At 36.7% G+C, this 19,463-nt stretch overlaps 1 protein-coding gene and 1 pseudogene across 1 annotated transcript; both read left to right on the forward strand.

The window, feature by feature from the left end:
* Positions 1-336: 336 nt before the first annotated feature.
* On the forward strand, positions 337-18,027 carry LOC142622420 (alpha-dioxygenase PIOX-like). The gene is made up of 10 exons (XM_075795884.1): positions 337-459; positions 588-851; positions 2,851-3,000; positions 3,106-3,239; positions 15,455-15,668; positions 15,784-15,929; positions 16,137-16,364; positions 16,464-16,666; positions 17,187-17,430; positions 17,796-18,027. Exons 1-10 carry the CDS (start codon positions 337-339, stop codon positions 18,019-18,021), a joined length of 1,932 nt encoding a protein of 643 aa, XP_075651999.1. The 3' UTR covers positions 18,022-18,027.
* A 200-nt stretch (positions 18,028-18,227) lies between these two features.
* LOC142633009 (alpha-dioxygenase PIOX-like) overlaps positions 18,228-19,463 on the forward strand; it is a 37,680-nt pseudogene continuing 36,444 nt past the window's right edge.

Below are 19,463 nucleotides of genomic sequence, written 5' to 3' on the forward strand. Positions count from 1 at the left end.
TTATACACCATAAGTTTTGATTAAGCAAAAAAATAGAAGGACTTCATTACAACGTTTGATTGTAAATCTATTTTCAGGGATCTTGAAATTCAATGTACCTTTGGACCTTGAACCTTGAAGGAATAATTCAAGCAAACGGTTTTTATATTTAGAATGGGCTGTCCCTTCACATGCACGAATGTTCCCATTCTTGGTTTTCTGCTCATATCTTAAGGCAAACTCTATGGCATGTCATGTGGCCCTTTCTCTTAATTTTAGGATATGAGAGCTGCTCTCCATAATATATAGATGCCCAAGTTCTGATTAAAAACGAGTAAACAAGGAAAGATAGACTATATGTTGTCTGTAATAATGGCGTCACTTAAGGCTCTCCTATCTGCACCTTTCCATCAATTCATCCACAAAGACTTCCATGAAGCTGTTGCTAAGATGACTCTCACAGATGCTTCCCTCTTCCTCGTAAAATCCCATGCTCCTTGTCAAGCTTATTATGACTTATCTCTACTGCCATGTTATTGTTTCAACTTTCAAGCACACCTTAATTTAGTGAACTTTTCTTGTTATCTTTCATATTTTCATGCACGCAGATTGTGCACTCCATTGACAAGTCGGGCATATGGCCCCGGTTACCAGTGATCTTTGGTATCTTGTATCTGGCTATTCGCCGGCACCTTCACAATGAGTACAACTTGTTCAACGTCGGTAGATCTCCGGTCGGCGTTCGGTTTAACCCCGTGGATCATCCATTCAGGACAGCTGACGGAGAATTTAATGATCCCTTCGATGAAGGTGCAGGCAGTGAAGGATCTTTCTTCGGCAGAAATGTTCTGCCCGTTGATCAAAAGGATAGGGTATATATTTCTCTTTTGGGATATAATTTCATGCATCATATCATATCTAATCTAATATTATAAGCTAAGCCTATAAAAAAATGTAATCTAATTATTCTTTTTTGGTTTTAAATCTAATCTAATTATGATATATATATAAAATAAAAAATTTGGTTCTACGTACGTATATGTACTGCTACTGGCTACTGCTCGTCAATGGCTGAGCTAAGATTTATTCCAAGAGCCCAAGATTAAAAAATTGAAAAAAAAAAAAACTCTTAAAGAAATTAATTGTTTAAATAACAAAAAAAAAAAAAAACTAACCTGAAATTTAATTGTCATATAAAATTTCTAATATATATTGTCCATATTTTGATTGCATGATTTCTTCATTCCTAATATTATTGAATATATCATTATTAATTAATGTGCTTGTATATATTATTAATAAAATAATCCTTCATTTTTTATTTGTGGCCCGAGCTAGAAGAAAGGAGACTCCGTAGGAAAAGGATTATAACATGAGAAAATTAAGGAAGAAGTACAAAATAAGCACCTTAATTTATTTTTAAAAATACAATAGAAATCATGAGCTGACCTTTCTTTCAAATCCCAAAAAAATAAGCATGAAAGAAGAGTTGTATAAATTCTAGGTAATATAAAATAATTAGATAAATAAAAGAAGTGAAAATCCACAAGAACTTAATTAGCATAACCTAAATTTTTATATAAAAAAACCATCAAATTCGTTTTATATAATTCAAAAGACAAAACTTAGGTACAGTATCTTAGATGCTATTCCTTAGGTTCTTTTTTTAAGATTCAGTCATGTGGCTACTTAATTAAAAAATACACTTTCATTTCATAAGGAAAAATCTACATAGCACAATTTTAAAAGGGGAACCTAAGGAATAGCACATAAGTACTGTACATAATTCTTGCCCTAATTTATATTAAAATATAGTTTTTTCATTAAATCATGTGAAATTATATTTTAAATTATAATATAATTTTAATTAAAATTTGTAAAAGTTTTAAATCAATTTTTTCTTAAATAAATTAAATATTATACATTAGAGTATAATAGGCTAAAAAATATAAAATGGTCTCCGTAATCAGTATAGAACCAACTCAATACATTTTGAGATTTAAGACAAAAAAACTTCAGTGTATTCTTAAAAAATATTTAAATATTAATTAAATATAATTTATTTAACTTTCTATATTATTATTTTTTATATGAAAAATTGCTAATTAAATTTGTGTTTAGGTTTTATTAACATATCTTTTGCAAGTTGTTAGGAAAATTAATTATTAATAATTATTTAGCATAGGCATAACATTTTTGGTAAAATAATTTATGGTTTCACTCAGGTTAGATTTCTATTGTCTCAATATATGTTTTGGACATTTTTGGAGATGGAGAAAGAATGTAAAACTCATTCATAGTTTTAACTTTAGAATAATTATTATTCTAAAATTTTGGCAGCTCTTTTTTTTTTTTAAACAATTTTGAAGGCCTCTTATTTATTTAATAGGGCCTTAGATACCTTTATAAATTTTGGGACAAGTGGGGCTTAAGACCTAGGTCTAAAGCTGGCTCTGGATCAATGCTTTTTGCTTTTTTCATGAGTTGAAACTTGAAACTTGAAAAAGCTATACACACACACACATATATATATATATATATATTTATTTATTTATTTATTTGAGATAAAAATAAACATCTAAGAGTATAACTTATGTAAAATTCCCTACTGTTTAATGTTAAAAAAACAAAATGGTTTCTAACACTTGGGTAGATCAAAGAACCCATTTCCCCCACTTTTTTTTTTCTATTAATAATTAAGCTCAATACAATTTTAAATTATTTTCATAACTATATTTGCAATCGGATTCGGTACAAACTTTATAACTCCAATTTCAGAATGCATTTCTTAGGCAAAGTGAATAGCATATTTTATTCTGCGATTTTATTTATGTTTTAATTCCGATAACAATTTAGTTGCAAAATGTGTAGCTATTGAAACCAGATCCTGTGGTTGTGGCCACAAAGCTTCTTGCTCGAAGAAACTTCAAAGACACAGGAAAACAATTCAACATGATAGCAGCTTCTTGGATTCAATTTATGATACATGATTGGATAGATCACTTGGAGGATACCAAGCAGGTCTGCTGTATTTACAACACAATTATAACAATATGTTAACTTTTTGGAAAAATTGACAATGCTTAAATGTGTGAATGTTTAATCTATTGGGTAAAACCATCATAGATTGAGTTGACTGCACCTAAAGAAGTTGCAAACCAGTGCCCCCTTAAGTCTTTCAAGTTCTACAAGACAAAGGAGGTTCCAACGGGCTTTTACGAGATCCAGACTGGTGCACTAAACATTCGTACACCATGGTGGTAAGAAACTAGTTTACTTTCTTTAACTTAGGGTGTACCAAATTTTAAACAAAAATGCCTAAATTAAATTAGTTGATTTGAATTCCGACTTTTACCCACCACCAATCCCATAAAAATTTTGTACTTGCATGTGGGTGCGCAGTTGTCAACTTCAAAGTACTATCGAAATATTTGTGATTAGTGAGAAGAGACAAGAGAGAAAATAGAAGTGGTAGATTAATTAATTTTTACACTATTATTTATAAACCCACAAGAGGCTGAGCCTTGGTATGGTGGAAAGTGTCATCTACCCAAATGGTGTGGTTGGTAGGTGTGAAAATAGAGAGGAAAGAAAATTTGGGTCAGTGGGGGCAATTCACCCGGACTTACCATTTTTTCCTTCCGAATTGGAGAGAAGAGAGGATAGAAAATGTCTATGAATATGAAATTACAAAATTTCTCTTTTAGAGATAAATGGCCCATAAGTGTGTAATGGACCATGGGTCTTGTTCGAGGACATTTATTCGTCCGAGGACCAAGAGATAATAGAGAAGAGGCACAAATCAGAGCGTCACAGACAGTCTTTTATTAGAAAGATAGTCCGAGGAGGAATGCCTCCTCGGCTAAACAAGGCAGACGTTGGAAGGGTCAGTCTACCCTTAAAGGCAGCATTTCGAAGGTTTCTATTGATGGGGATAAACATCAGAGAAACAAAGGACAGAAGGAAGCTAAGAAATATCTAAGGAAAAGCTGCTACCACTTGAATGCTTTGCAGCTAACCCTCTGACCGCATTAATGTGGAGTTGATGCTTGAACAGTGTGAAGCAGCCTTACAGCTATTCCCAAAGATTTCAGGAAGATGCTGATGGGATAAGGATCAAAGCCAACAACTTGACCTACACGTGAATGATGGAGATGAGGAGAAAGGGGATATATATATATATATAAGGGAGAGGAAGTATCCTCATGAAAAGGAGGATTAAAAAAAAGAAGAAAAACCATTGTAACGTGAAGAACGAGATTTGTAGCCAAATTCAAAGGAAAGATATATATATATATATATATATATATATATATATATATAAAAGATTCAGTCTTCTCAAACTATGCTGAGGACGGTTCATTTCATGCAAAACAGTTTCATTCTTGTTTCCTTTACATTTGGGCTTACTACAATTACTATCTGATTCATTAAAGTCTGGTTTATTTAGCCCACTCTCTACAAATTTATTGTATTGGGCTCTTTGGATTTGAATCCTTTTTTTTTTTAGAATTAAGAACAAAATCTAGTCTTTACAATTGGCGTCGTCTGTGGGGAAGCTTGAGCTTTAGTGAGAACGACACTGAATCATGGTGGGCTCAGGGCCAAACCGGGAGGAGTCCGTTGGGTCCCAGCGCCAAGATCAGCTTCTCAACCTTGAGCGAAGGAAGGACCGAGAAGTTAATGTCCATACCACACACACTGGTAGGAGTCAGTCTAGGAGTGGAAGCCACGTCTCTCATGAAGCAACTAGCAGAAGCATGCAGTTGGAGATTGATCGTTTAAGAAGAAGGTTGTGCTAGGAGCGACGTAGAGGAACTCCTTCAAATTCTGATTATTCTTCTGATGATGATAATAATCATAGCTATCGGCACAGGTCAAGGACTCCTCCTAGCGAATCTTTCTCCTGTGACGAAGAGTATCGTGCTAAGAGGGGGAGGAGAAGTCCGTTACATAAAGGCTTGGGCAACGATGCCATGAGTAAGGCTCTGAATCAAATCTCCAAGTCACCTTTTACCCGAAGAATTGAAGGAGGGAGGCTTCCTCGGTGTTTTACTCAGCCAATGTTTACCATATACAATAATAGGACGGACCCTATGGAGCATGTAAGCCATTTCAACTAGAGAATGACTGTTCATTCTAAGAACGAGACTCTAATGTGCAAGGTCTTTCTATCCAGTTTAGGGTTCATTCTAAGAACGAGACTCTAATGTGCAAGGTCTTTCTATCCAGTTTAGGGTCTGTAGTGATGATGTGGTTTAATGGCCTGAAGGAGGGATCTATTCACTCTTTTAAAGAGCTTACGATGGCTTTTGGTTCTCAGTTTGTAACTTGTAGTAGGGTTCCTTGACCTTTAGACTCCTTGCTGTCTATGGCTATGCGAGAAGGAGAAACCTTAAAGACGTATTCTGATCGATACTAGGAGATGTTTAATGAAATTGATGAAGATTTTGATGACGTAGCCGTAAGAACGTTTAAGGTCGGCCTGCCTGCCGAGCATGGATTGAGGAAATCATTGACAGGGAAGCCAGTTAGTAATGTTGGTCAGCTTATGGACCGTATTGATAAGTATAAGCGGGTTGAGGAGGACCAACAACTAAGTAAAGGCAAGTCTAAGGTGGACTTTTAGGATATTGGGGACTTTAAATCGGACAAGTACAATAGCAATCGTCCTTAAAGGGATTTTTTTGAGAAATTTAAGGTTGCTGCTACTCCAGTGGTTAACACGGTATTCTGAGAACAAGTACATCAAATTTTAGAAAAAATTAAGAATGAACCATATTTTCAATGGCCAAATAAGATGGGAGGATATCTCGCAAGGCACAATCAAAGTCTCTATTGCCAGTACCACCAAGAGTGAGGACATACAACAGAGGAATGTAGAACCTTGTGGAATCACCTAGAGCAGTTGGTCCGAGGTGGTAAGTTAAAGCAATTTTTATATCATCCCAATGGGCAAGGAAGTCAGTCAAGCATAAGATCACAGAGAGATGCTTCTTCTAAACCACCTCTGATCACAATCAACGTTATTTTTGCCACCCCAAGAAGGACTGGTTCTCACCTCTCTAGGGTGTTATCTATAGTTCAACCAATCCAGAGGAACTCTTCCCCTGAGCAGAAGAGAAGCAGGATGGAAATCCAACCAGCGCTGAGTTTCTTTGACGAGGACAAGGTTGGTATTTTGCAGCCATACGATAATGCATTGGTGGTAACCCTCAGGATAGGGGGTATGATATGAAGTGAGTGTTAGTTGATCAGGGCAGTGGGGCAGAGATTATGTGCCTTGATTTGTATAAGGGGCTAAAGTTGAAACTAGATGATTTGACTTGTTATGATTCACCTCGGTGGGTTTTGATGGGAAGGTGGTTATACCGAAGGGCCAGTTCAGACTACCAGACCAAGCAAGGTCAGAGGTAGTAGAGGTGAACTTCATTATAGTGGACGCTTACTCTCCCTACACTGCCATTGTGGCAAGACCCTAGTTACATGCTGTGGGAGCTGTCTCTTCCACTTTACACTTGAAGGTGAAATATTCATCTAGTGACTAGGTTGAAGAATTGATTGGGAGCTAGTCTGTGGCTAGACAATGTCTACTCTCTGCTATTAGGCATCAGATTGAGTGTGAATCCTCGGCCCCTGTAGAGTGGGGCTTATAACATTCAAGGAAGCCGGTGTTATTTATAGATATGGTGGAAGGGGCGAAGTGTGAGGAATTAGAAAGGGTTGTTATAGGTGATGATAGGGAGAAGTTTTTTCAGGTCGGAGCACAGCTGCCTCCTTGGGAGAAGGAAGAACTGGCGGCATTTCTTAAAGAGAATATTGATATGTTTGCATGGAGTGCTTACGAGGCTCTTGGGGTGAGCCCGAATTTCATTTGCCACCATTTAAATGTCAACCCGGCAGCTATCTCTAGAAAGCAACCACCTCGGTACTTATCAAAAAAGCATTTTAATGCTATCAAGGACGAGATGATTAAGCTTAAGCATGCTGGGGCTATTAAGGAAGTTTTTTTTTTTTTTTTTCCTGATTGGCTAGCCAACACAGTGGTGGTAAAGAAGAAGAATGAAAAATGGCAAGTGTGTATAGATTTTACATATTTGAACAAGGCTTACCCCAAGGACCCCTTTCCCATGCCTTGTATAGATCAGCTGGTGGATGCCACTGTGGGTCATCCTCAGATGAGCTTTTTGGATGCTTTCCAGGGTACTATCAAATACCCTTGGCGTTGAATGATCAAGAGAAAACTGCTTTCGTTACTCCTACTCGAAATTACCATTACAAGGTGCCCTTTGGGTTGAAGAACGCAAGATCCACCTATTAGAGGATGATGACCAAGATGTTTGAGTCACAACTAGGAAAAAATATTGAGATCTATATAGATGATATGGTCGTAAAGAGCAAAGTAGAATCCGAGCACCTTGGTGACCTCGAAAGCATTTTTGGAATATTGAGGAAACACAAACTATGCCTTAATGCTTCTAAATGCTCTTTCGGCATTGGTTCAAGAAAGTTTTAGGATACATGGTCACTTATCATGGAATTGAGATCAATCTTGATCAGATTAGAGTGATCAACAGTTTGTAGCCTTCTCAGAATCCTAAGGAGGTCTAGAGATTAACGAGGATGACTGCTGCCTTGAACTAGTTTATTTCTCAGTCAGCGGACAGGTGCATACCTTTTTTCTAATTGTTGAACAAATGGAAGGGATTTAAGTGGATCGAGGAGTGCGCCCTAAACTTTCAACAGTTAAAGGAATACCTCTCTCGACTACCCATCATGTCCAAGCCCGAGGCAAACGAGGTCTTGTTTGCTTACTCTTCATACAGTTAGCTTGGAACTAATACGGGTTAATGATAGGGTTCAGAGGCCAGTCTATTATGTGAGAAAGTCCCTACATGAAGTAGAGGTTCGGTATCTACCACTGGAAAAGGCCATTTTTGCAGTAGTGCATGCAACACGTAAGCTCTCTCATTACTTTCAAGCTCATACGGTGGTGGTGTTGACTCAACTTCCTCTTCAATCCCTACTTCAGAGAGCTGATTATACGGGGAGGATCGCTAAGTGGGGAACCATTCTAGAGGCTTTTGATATCAAGCATATGTCTCACACCTCTGTTAAAGGCCAAGTTCTTGCCGATCTGGTGGCCGAGTTTGCTGAGCCTTCTGTAGAAGAAGAAAGATAAAGGCAGAACATGGATGGAAAATCAATTAGAGTGGTCTCTTCACAAGAGCCTAAATCTTGGAAGGTATATGTTGATGGCGCTGCTAATCAGAGAGGATCTGGAGTGGGTTTGGTTATGATATCTCCTGAGGGAATCGTTATTGAGAAATCCTTGAGGTTAGGTTTCTCGGCCACGAATAATAAGGTTGAATATGAGGCCTTTTTAGTGGGAATGATTATGGTTCAAAAGATGGATGGAAAGGCGTTAGAAGTGTTTTCAGATTTTAGGTTGGTTGTTGGGCAAGTAGAAGGTGAATTAGAAGCCATGGATCCAAGGATGCAAGAGTACTTGAGTCAGGTCAGATATTTACAATCAGGGTTCAAGTCTTTTGTCTTACAAAAAATCCTGAGAAGCAAAAACACTCATGCAGACTCTCTTGCCACCCTTGCAACCTTTTCAGCTCAGAGTTTACCTCAGGTCATTCTAGTTAAGGATTTATACAAACCTGCCGAGGTAAAGAAGGATGTGATTCAGATTTATCAAATTAGGGTGGGACCTAGTTGGATAGATCTTATTGTTATGTTCCTTAAGGATGACATCTTACTCGAGGAGAAAGGAGAGTCTGATAAGGTGCGAAGAAAAGCTCCTCGATTCTGGTTGTTTGAGGATCAGAAATTGTATAAGCGCTCTTTCTCTGGACTGTATTTGCTGTGTATACATCCTAAGGCAGTAGAACCCTTCTTGGAAGAGCTGCACGAAAGGATTTGTGGGAGTCATACTGGTGGCAAATCTCTATCTCATAGAGCCCTCACTCAAGGATACTGGTGACCAGGTATGTAAAGGGAAGCACAAGAGTATGTAAAGAAGTGTGACCAATGTCATAGATTTGCCCCAAATATTCATCAACCTGGGGCAGTTCTTTATCCTCTTTCTAGTCCTTGGCCTTTGCCCAATGAGACTTAGATATTGTAGGACATTTTCTTAAAGCAGCAGGAAACAAGAAATGGCTTTTGGTTGGCACTGACTACTTCACCAAATGGGTTGAAGTTGAGCCCTTGGCAAACATCAGAGATATGGATGCTAAGAGGTTCGTGTGGAAAATATTATCACTAGATTTAGGATTCCCCACACCCTCATCTCGAATAATAGGCTTCAGTTTGATAGCAAAGCTTTCAGGAGCTACTATTGCGAGATGGGCATCAAGAACAGATATTCAACTCCAGCTTATCCCCAAGAAATGGACAGGTCGGAGCTATTAATAAAGTTATAGTCAATGGGCTCAAGAAGAGGCTGGATAATGCCAAGAGTAGATGGGTAGAAGAGCTATCCCATGTTCTTTAGACATATAGGACTACCCCTCGTAGGTCCTTGGGCGAGACTTCTTTCTTTCTGACTTATGGAGTTGAGGCTATAATCCCTCTGGAAAATGGATTCTCGACACTAAAAACAAGCTCGTTTACTCCGGATGGCAATGAAGGGTTATTAATGAAGAGTTTGGATTTAATTAAAGAATGAAGAGAAAATTTCATGGTCTAGTTGGCGTATCATCAGCAAAATCTTAAGCAGGGGTATGACTCAAATGTGAGATTAAGACCATTAGTTCTTGGAGATTTGGTACTCCGGAAGGTTTTAAGTACTGCAAAGAACCCAATATGAGAGAAATTAGGGCCTAATTGGGAAGGACCATACCGTATCACTTCAATAGCTGGTATAAGAGAATATTTCCCGGAAGATTTAGATAAAAAAGTTGTACAACGCCTCTAGAATGTAAATAACCTGTGAATGTATTATTATTAATAAAATGCACTTCGGCCATATTTTGCTTACAATGTTATTCATCGCATTGCTTATCTGTCTAAGTATTAAACAGAATATTGGTTATGTCTGGCTCCTTGAACCACATACCTTGGGTAAATTAATACTTCTTATTATCTGTCTAAGTATTAAACAGAATCTTGGTCATGCTTGGCTCCTCAGACCACATACCTTGGGTAAATTAATGCTTCTTACATTTTGTTAAGTGCTAAACAGAGCCTCAACTATGCCAAGTTTCTTGAACCACATGGCTTGAGATAACTAATAACTAGCCATGCTATGATGGACCACCCACGCATTTGCAAGTATATCCATGATCAGATCATGAGCCAAGGGAAAGGCATGTGGAACTAAAGATGGTATTTAAGCTCTTTTAAATGGGTCACGTTTAAAGTATGTTTTTAAAGGTTAAAGATCTTTTTTTATCAAGATTATGAGCTCGGATAGTCTTGTCAAACCTGTTTTAGAAACCACATCCTTTTCTTTGTCAGTTGCTTTCTCAATGGCCTCAGGCTCTTCAAAGGACTTGAGCTGAACTGCCCTTGCCAGTATCTACCTCCTCAGAGACAGTATCAGCTTTGGGGACAAAAGAACTGGAAGCACGGATGGGAGGAGGGTAGTACACGCTTTTCGCTGTCTTAAGGGTAGAAGAGGCCTTAACTCCAGCTTGGTTGAGGGCTTCATTCCACATTTGGAGGCAGTAGTCTCTACATACCTCCGAGACCTTAGCCCTAAGGGCCTCCTTGGTCTCTGCCACTTCTACCTCATACCCCTCTTGCTCGGCCTGGTCTTTGGCCTTGCTCGGCCTCCTCCAACTTCTTTGTTAAGGCTTTTATTTGGACTTTGGTTGTGGTGAGCTCATCCTCGGCCTGGCAGAGCTGCTTGCGCTGGGACTCCACCTGCTTCTCCGCCCCATCCAAAGTAGCCTCGATGCTTTTCTTTTCTTTCTCAGCCTCAGTTAGCTTGGTGGTGAGATCTTGTGTCCTTTTCTCCGCTAACTCGAAGGCCTTCACCGTAGCAATGTGCCTAGCCTCCTCGTCCTTCATTGACCTGTGAGAGCTAATGACTATCTCCTCAGCTTTGTGGGTGGCCTGAATAGCCTATTAAAAAAAAATGCAAGTGTTGGAAAGAGAAAGTATAATTATTATAAAAAAATAATAATAACAATGATAAGAGAGAAAGAAAGTTCAGTTAATGAGATTACCAGAGTGAGGTCTCTCTTTAGACTAATAAACACCTCGTGCTTTCTTAAGGCCCTTAGGTTGGCCATGTCCCGGCAGAAGAAGAGCTTGCTCTACAGTATTGGCTATATAAACAGCCTTCCTTTCCTAAAAGTCCCGGATAGAGGCATTAGCTATTAAGGGGGCTCCATCTAGCACCATGGTAGGGTTTCAGTCTGGAACCCCGACCTGGAAACCTCCCCTTTTGTTCGCCATGGTCTGGGTCACCTTGGCTTGTTTGGTCTCCTTTTGAGGCTCAGCATCCTTGGAGAGGTGGTCTTTTCCTCCTTCCACCACCTCTTTTCCTTTCTGCTCCATTTTCCGTTTGTGATCAGCAAGGTTAGGACGTTGACCCTGTGTAGATGGGGGGTGGGGGGTGGGAGGCTTGTTATGGGCAGCCCTTTCAGGCACGTTGCCACCTGCCTAGGACTCTATCAAATCTCGAAGGCTTGTTCTGGCTTTACGTTGGATTGCCATTGCATCTGGGACGAAAGGATCTTCCTGCGATTGGCTTACGTGGGCAAAAGGAAGGTGACTGAAGTCCTTGGCAAGAGCTTGTGGAGATTGGCGGTGGTTGAAGACTTCAAATTTGTCTTTGAACTCAGATATTTTGACCACTTCTTCCTCCTCCTTGATGACTGGTAGAGATGACGTGGCTACCTCCTCAGCAATGTGTTAGGTTGGCAGTTCAACTTGTAGTACACCTTCTAGGATAGGGCCGGTGGAAAGAAAACCTAGAGCGGCAACGCTTATCTGTGGTAGGCATGGATCTTTGGCTTTGATCACGTTTTTTGGCGCTTGAAAGCTCGACGATAATGGGTGGTTGCTAAGGATGAGGTGGGCTGCCCTTAATTGGCCATCACTATTGATAAAAACCTCGGCTTTGAGTATCTTGTCTTGGTTTGATTGATTGACAAGACTTAGAAAAAATGATATAACTCAAGAGAAATTTTAATTTTAAGCACAAATGAAAAGAAATAAGTATAGAAATTATTAGAGAAAAGAGAGGGAGTATTTTAGAATAAATAAACCTAGACCTAAAAATCCTACCTGGGATCCCCTCTCTCGTCGAGCAGTGGAGGCCATCGTGCCACTCCCCTGAGACAATTAAGAAATATTTGTTCATGCCTTTGTTAGAATTAGGGAAGCAGGAGATTAGCCTAACCTTAGGAACCCTAGTCTTTAAATTATACCCCTGCCATTTTAAAAGGTGGAGGTTGTAAATCCAGTTCATGTCGTGGTGGGTGAGGTTCAAGCCCATCCTCTCATTGAGGGCATCTACGCTACCTAGGATCCTAAACATGTTTGGAGCACACTGGGTGGGGGAGAGACGGTGAGCTATTAGGTAGTCTCTAGTGACTCTACCCATGGAAATTCTCATCCCTCCCTCTATGAAGGCAATTATAGGGATTACAACTTCTCCCTCCTGCCTTATAGCGTGCTAGTCCCCTTGCTTACAATACCTAATGGAAAACCCCAAGGGAATTCGGTATTGGGTTTTAAAGTCTTCTATACCCTTTGAGGTGTCTACCATGTAAGTGAATCTCCCCATATATAGATAAAAAAGTAACGGAACTAAGTAGCCGAGGTGAAATTATAAAGGCCGAGGAAAGGAATAGGGTTTAGTTATAAAAATGACAAAAGGGATTGGGAAAAAGAAAGAAGGAAAAAGTCGCTAAGGACTACTTACGGAAACGTATAAGGCTCCTCAGACTAGCTATTGAATTCAGAATGTGCAAAAGTGAGATATATGAGATTCCCCAAATAGTATATATATGAAAGAGAAAGGTGGGCCGGAAAATTTCCCCCAAGTTCCATACAGAATCCCTAGTCGTTGGATCTTCATTGCATCATAAAAAGTGGGAGACATGGAGCCGCAGAAATTTAATACAGGCGCGTCCCAGATATCGAAGCGTTAGGGACTTGTGTTGGGTAATGGAAAAGGCACTTGCGTGGATAGGAGATGACATATGGCAAGATGAGGATAATGATAAGTAATATCAAAATCTCATTCTTTTTCAAAGAGCAAAAAATGGGATTTTTGTGGGGCTATTGTAGGGATAAAGGGCCCATAAGTGTGTAATGGGCCATGGGCCTTGTCCGAGGACGTTTATTCGTCCAAGGACCAAGAGATAATAGAGAAGAGGTACAAATCAAAGCGTCACAGACAGTCTTTTATTAGAAAGACTTGGGAAAGTAATCCAAGGAGGAATGCCTCCTCGGCTAAAAAAGGCAAAGGTTGGAAGGGCTTGTCTACCCTTAAAGGCAGCATTTCGAAGCTTTCTATTGATGAGGATAAACATTAGGGAAGCAAAGGATAGAAGGAAACTAAGAAATATCTAAGAGAAAGTTGCTACCATCGTATTGAATGCTCTACAGTTAACCCTTTGGCTGCATTAATATGAAGTTGATGCTTGAACAGTGTGAAGCAATCTTATAGCTATTCCCAAAGATTTCTGGAAGATGCTGATGGGACAAGGATCAAAGTCAATAGCTTGACCTACACGTGGATGATGGAGATGAGGAAAAAAAGGGGATATATAAGGGGGATGAAGTACCCTCATGAAAAGGAGGATTAAAATTTAAAAAAAAAAAAACCAATGTAACGTGAAGAAAGAGATTTGTAACCAAATTCAAAGAAAAGATATATATATAAAAGATTCAATCTCCTCAGACTGTGTCGAGGATGGTTCATTTCATGCAAAACAATTTCATTCTTGTTTCCTTCACATTTGGGCTCACTACAATTACTGCCCGAATCATTAAAGCCTGGTTTATTTAGCCCACTCTTTACAAATATTGTATTGGGCTCTTTGGACCTAAATCATTTTCTTTTTAGGATTGAGAACCGAATCTAGTCATTATAGCTCTTATTTTCCAACTGTTTCAAACTATAGTAAAAGCAAAATAATAATTTGATTTATTTACCAACTTTTTATTTTTTTATTTTTATCCTTCAACCTTTCTATCCTCTATACCAATACACATGATGGAAAATAAAAATATTTATATTCTCCCACTTTTTGAACCTCCTAACTAAAGAGAGCCTCAAGTTCAAATTCGAGTATTAACCTTTTTAAAATAGAAAATACTAAAGTTACTACAAGCTTTACTACAAAATTTTTACAAACTTATGCGGCAATAAATGTAATTAATGGGTTTCAATAACCTAATAAATGAATTCAAACTTCAATTTATAAATTTTATGTAGTAAAATTAGTAGTGTCTTTAATTACTTCACTCTTTTAAAATTAGGAGTAAGAGGACCTATCACTATCTCTCCTAAACCTCATAGAATCATGAGTCTTTTCTAATGCGTTTGACATTTTTTTATTAGTAAACACAAAGCAAATACTTAAGTTTAGTTGTCGCCAGCATAGTTATCAAAAGTTCAAAACCATATAAAACTGATGCTTAAACTATCAAACCAATGGTGAATTGTAGAAAATTTTGGGTCGAAATGAAAAAAATAAAAAATAAAAACCGAATTAGGAAGAAAACCAATCAAACAGTGGAACCCTGATGATTTAGAAAAGAGAGGTGCTACGTCCACAACATTTTTACAACAAATCATAGGTGGTTAGTTATTATTGGTTCAAATTTGAACTTAACACTAAGATTACTTTTTTGCCCCAACAATAACAACCAGTAATAACCTGCCACTTATGATTTGTTGTAAAAATGTTGTAAAAATGTTGTGGACAAATCATTTCTCTTTAGTAAAACACCGAACCATATGGTTTATTCGGACCAACTGGTGTTTTAATGTTTAGTTATTTGGATTAAATAACCATATTTACTTTCAATTTTGTTCTTTTAATTATAGGCTTTTAAGTCTTCAAATATTAAACTTGGAAGGCTTTTTTTTTTTTTTGATAAGTTAAACTTGAAGTTAATACTAAAAGATGTCCTGATTTTAGTCTTTTTTATATATTAAAAAATTCAAATTATATTTTAATTTTTTTTTGAATAATAATATTCTATTAATTTCAATATTTGGTATACTTCCACATTTATATTTAAATTGCATAACATCTCATTTTTTTTATGTATTCTTTAACTTATTTACATATATGTTTTTAAAATATATTAATCTCATGATATGACTTTGAACCAATGACCTAACAGTTGAACCAGTGAACTATTGTACCACTCCCGGCCCAGTTGCCAATTTTCAATTTTCTCTTTATAACCAAAATATTTCCATAAAATAGTTTGAATTTTCTGAACTATCTTTTTATCGGTTGCAAGACTTCACACGAATGATGATGTATATTAGGGATGGAAGTGTTATATATGGGAGCAATGCAGAAACATTGCAAAAAGTGAGAACTTTCAAAGATGGAAAGCTCAAGATATCATCTGATGGCCTTCTTCTCCATGACCAAGATGGCATTGCTGTGTCAGGAGACGTTCGTAATAGTTGGATTGGCGTTTCGACATTGCAGGCACTCTTCATTAAAGAACACAATGCAGTTTGTGACTCCCTTAAGGTAAGTGGTACTCTATGAAACAAAAATAAAAATGTAGCTAGGACAATCATTAGTTTTTGGGATTGGATCAGCCATAGCATGAATAATCTTACAGCTACATTTTTCACGATTTTAGAAAGAATATCCAGCCTTAGATGATGAAGAATTATATCGTCATGCAAGGCTAGTGACATCTGCAGTGATTGCTAAGATCCATACCATAGATTGGACGGTGGAGCTCCTCAAAACTGATACAGTTGTTGCAGGGATGCGCACCAACTGGTAAATTATGTAGTCAATTTAGTGTATTGATTAAAGCAAAAGTACTGGTATTTTTATGATTTATTTCAAGATCACCGCAATAAATAATGAACTAAGATTGGTGCTAACTGATAGTCTTTATTTCAGCCAAATAATAATAATAATAATTTACTAAATTGCTAAATGATGAACTTTTCATCTATAGATATTAATTGTTATGAATTGTAGGTATGGATTGTTGGGAAAGAAATTCAAGGACACATTTGGGCATGTTGGAGGAGCCATCTTGGGAGGTTTGGTGGGTCTAAAAAAACCTAATAATCATGGTGTTCCTTATTCATTAACTGAAGAGTTTGTTAGTGTCTATCGAATGCACTCGCTTCTACCTAATTATTTAGACCTTAGGGACATTTGGGCTGCACCAGGACCCAACAAATCTCCACCGTTGAGTGAAAGGTATAATTCTCTTCGACATATCATAAAAAATTAGCCCATGAAAGTATGGGAAATATTTGTATACCATATGTTTTATCCTCATTATTTATTGCTTTTCAGGATTCCTATGCCAAATTTGATTGGTCACAAGGGAGAACAGGCCTTGGCAGATATTGGGTTCTCAAAGCAAATAGTCTCTATGGGCCACCAAGCTTCTGGGGCCCTAGAGCTTTGGAACTACCCTATGTGGCTTAGGGACATTATCCCACAAAACGTGGATGGCCAAGATAGGCCTGATCATGTGGACCTACCAGCTCTTGAAGGTAATATACTAATTAAAGCATGGAGGTAATCCTGAATTTTTTTAATTAATGGAAATTTTTTTAATAAAGTTCTGTAGGGGTGCAGTGCAATAAATTCTCCAACCAAATTAAAGACATGGTTGTATTGAATTTTGATCAATGAAACATTAATAGTAGAGTAGTGCATGTACATAATATTTTCATTTTTGATAATATTTTTATAATAAATTTTTGGTGGTAAGATGTTATTAGTTCTAATTTGATTTTATAATTAAAATTATTTTTTTGGCTGTCAATAATAACAAAAAACAACCTATCATATAAGATTTGTTGTGAAAATATTATGAAAATATTATGAACATAACATTTCTCTTAATAGTATTATATATTTTTTATAAGAATAATTAACTGTTCTGAATTTGATTGAATAATTTATGTTTTGCACCTAAAAACAACTATACTTAAATTTTACCTTAATTAATTTACCAAATTCTATATATATGATGTGAAACTCAATTCTCATGCTCTATATATAATGCAGTCTATAGGGACAGGGAAAGAAAAGTCGCAAGGTATAATGAATTTCGTAGGGCCCTACTATTGATACCTATTTCAAAATGGGAAGATTTGACAGATGACGATGAAGCTGTTCGAGTGCTTGAAGAAGTGTACGGTCATGAAGTTGAAGAGCTTGACTTGCTTGTGGGTCTCATGGCAGAGAAGAAAACCAAAGGATTTGCCATTAGCCAGACAGCTTTTGTAATATTCTTAATAATGGCAAGCAGGTAATTATAAAAAAAAATCCACGAATATGTAAGAAAAATGGGTTCAATTATTCATAAAAATATTAGAGGTGAAAAAATTTCTCACTAATCTTTGTGTAACGCTATGCGGGTGGAGAAATTTGAGTACATGAAGCAAAATTAGAGGTAAATAAAGTGCCTATCTATGTAAAAACTAACAAATATCCTTACTTCATATTTAGTTACATAATCATATTGATATTGCATAACTCTAAACCATAGAATGCCATTTTTAATTTTTAATTTTTTGGTTTAGTAGGTGGTAATCCATGTTAGTGTTACTATAACATATTGAATTTTGGGTTGGGTGTTCTATAACTTGCAATTTTGGGTTGGCATGCATGTAGGAGGCTGGAAGCAGATAGGTTCTTCACAAGCAACTTCAATGAGGAAACATACACGAAAAAAGGATTTGAATGGGTTAATAACACAGAGAGCTTGAAGGATGTACTTAGCCGTCATTACCCAGAATTGGTGAAGAAATGGATGAACTCTACAAGTGCTTTCTCGGTGTGGGATTCACCTCCAAATTCTCACAATCCAATTCCACTCCTCCTTCGTGTTCCTCAATGAATCTAATCTACCATTCTCTTGTATTTGGATTAAATAAGTTATAATCTGTGTCTTCACCTTCTATAGCTATTTGTGACACTATTTATGACTTTGAAATGGAAAGTTTCCAATTAATGATTAGGATTTATTTGAAATAAATTTATGGTAAAGATGTGTCACCACATTTTTAAAAAACAGTAATTAACTAATGCTAACAAAGAAACAAGATGCCTAACCATAGACATGAGGTACATAAGAATGCCATTACGTGTTATTAGGTTATCAACTGAATCCCACCCACAATTTCTTTTAATATTTATATTTATTGTTGTAGTATATTGCTCTCTCTCTCTCTAAATTATTTTTTGCTTTCTATTTTAATATGGTATCAAAGTTATCTTTCAAGACTAAAAACTTTGCAATATAATTGACACATTCTAGTGTTTTCAAATGAGACACATTTAGGGTTTAAATCCAAGGAAAGACCCAGAGCCTCTATCTCATAAGAAGATTTTTGAAAACATCTCCTTCTGGATAAACACTTGCCCCTTGAATAGCAATCAAGGCCACTTATTAGAGCATTAACATCAGCTTGTGTAAAAAATTCTGTCTATTTTAGCATAAAAACTTACTTTTTTTTTTATTTTACACACTTATTTTTCAAAACATCCTACATTACATTAAAATATCAATTTTTTATTTTATTTTTTGTAATTGTTTTTCCTTCTTCACACACGACAACCACCATCTACTCTCTTCTTTCATCCTCAAGATACATAAAGAGAGACTAAAAGACTAAATGCAAAATAAATAATATAAGTATAAATTTACATAGTTATTGTGGTAACTTTACAAATTTACATAATTTTAACTTCACTTATGTATATAATTTTGAAACTTAAATGTGTAAAATTGATACATTTTCTACTTTGCATGCTCTTAGAAGGTGGCAAGAATCCGCAACTACAGAGCTGCATCGATAGCATCTGGCCAAAGAAAAGAAAAAATAAACAATATAAAAGTTTCTATCTCTATATGTGACAAAATAAGTCCGAGAAGGGTGAGAGGTATTAATGTATTTTTACATTACACTGTTTTAAGCCTTTAACTACTGCACAAGATAAGACCTGACACATATTTAATGGGATAAAATGACAAGTTATTCAGAGTAGTCATAATTAATTTCGCACTCATTTTCAAAACTATTTTATAAAAGTTGGTATGGTCTTAGTTGTGGCGCTAGGTTTTTTTTAAAATTCCATGTGGTGGTGCTATTCACATCAAGTAATTAACACTTAAAAAAAAAAAAAATGAATATGACACATTGACAAACCATTAATTTTGGTTGGCCAAATTGATACGTCCGACAGGGGTCAGAGGTATTAATGTAAATCTTTTTACATTACACTGCTTTAAGTCTTTTTATTTGTTAACAACCATTGATAATAATTGCATCATCTAAT

The sequence above is a fragment of the Castanea sativa genome, chromosome 1, assembly GCF_040712315.1.
Source record: "Castanea sativa cultivar Marrone di Chiusa Pesio chromosome 1, ASM4071231v1".
In the NCBI taxonomy this organism is placed as follows: Eukaryota; Viridiplantae; Streptophyta; class Magnoliopsida; order Fagales; family Fagaceae; genus Castanea; species Castanea sativa.

Excerpts from the sequence above, each read along its gene's own strand:
- LOC142622420 (XM_075795884.1), top strand. The coding sequence starts at position 337 with ATGTTGTCTGTAATAATGGCGTCACTTAAGGCTCTCCTATCTGCACCT. Across the intron at positions 16,365-16,463 it reads TCTCCACCGTTGAGTGAAAG|GATTCCTATGCCAAATTTGA; the intron begins GTATAATTCTCT and ends ATTGCTTTTCAG. Across the intron at positions 16,667-17,186 it reads GGACCTACCAGCTCTTGAAG|TCTATAGGGACAGGGAAAGA; the intron begins GTAATATACTAA and ends TATATAATGCAG.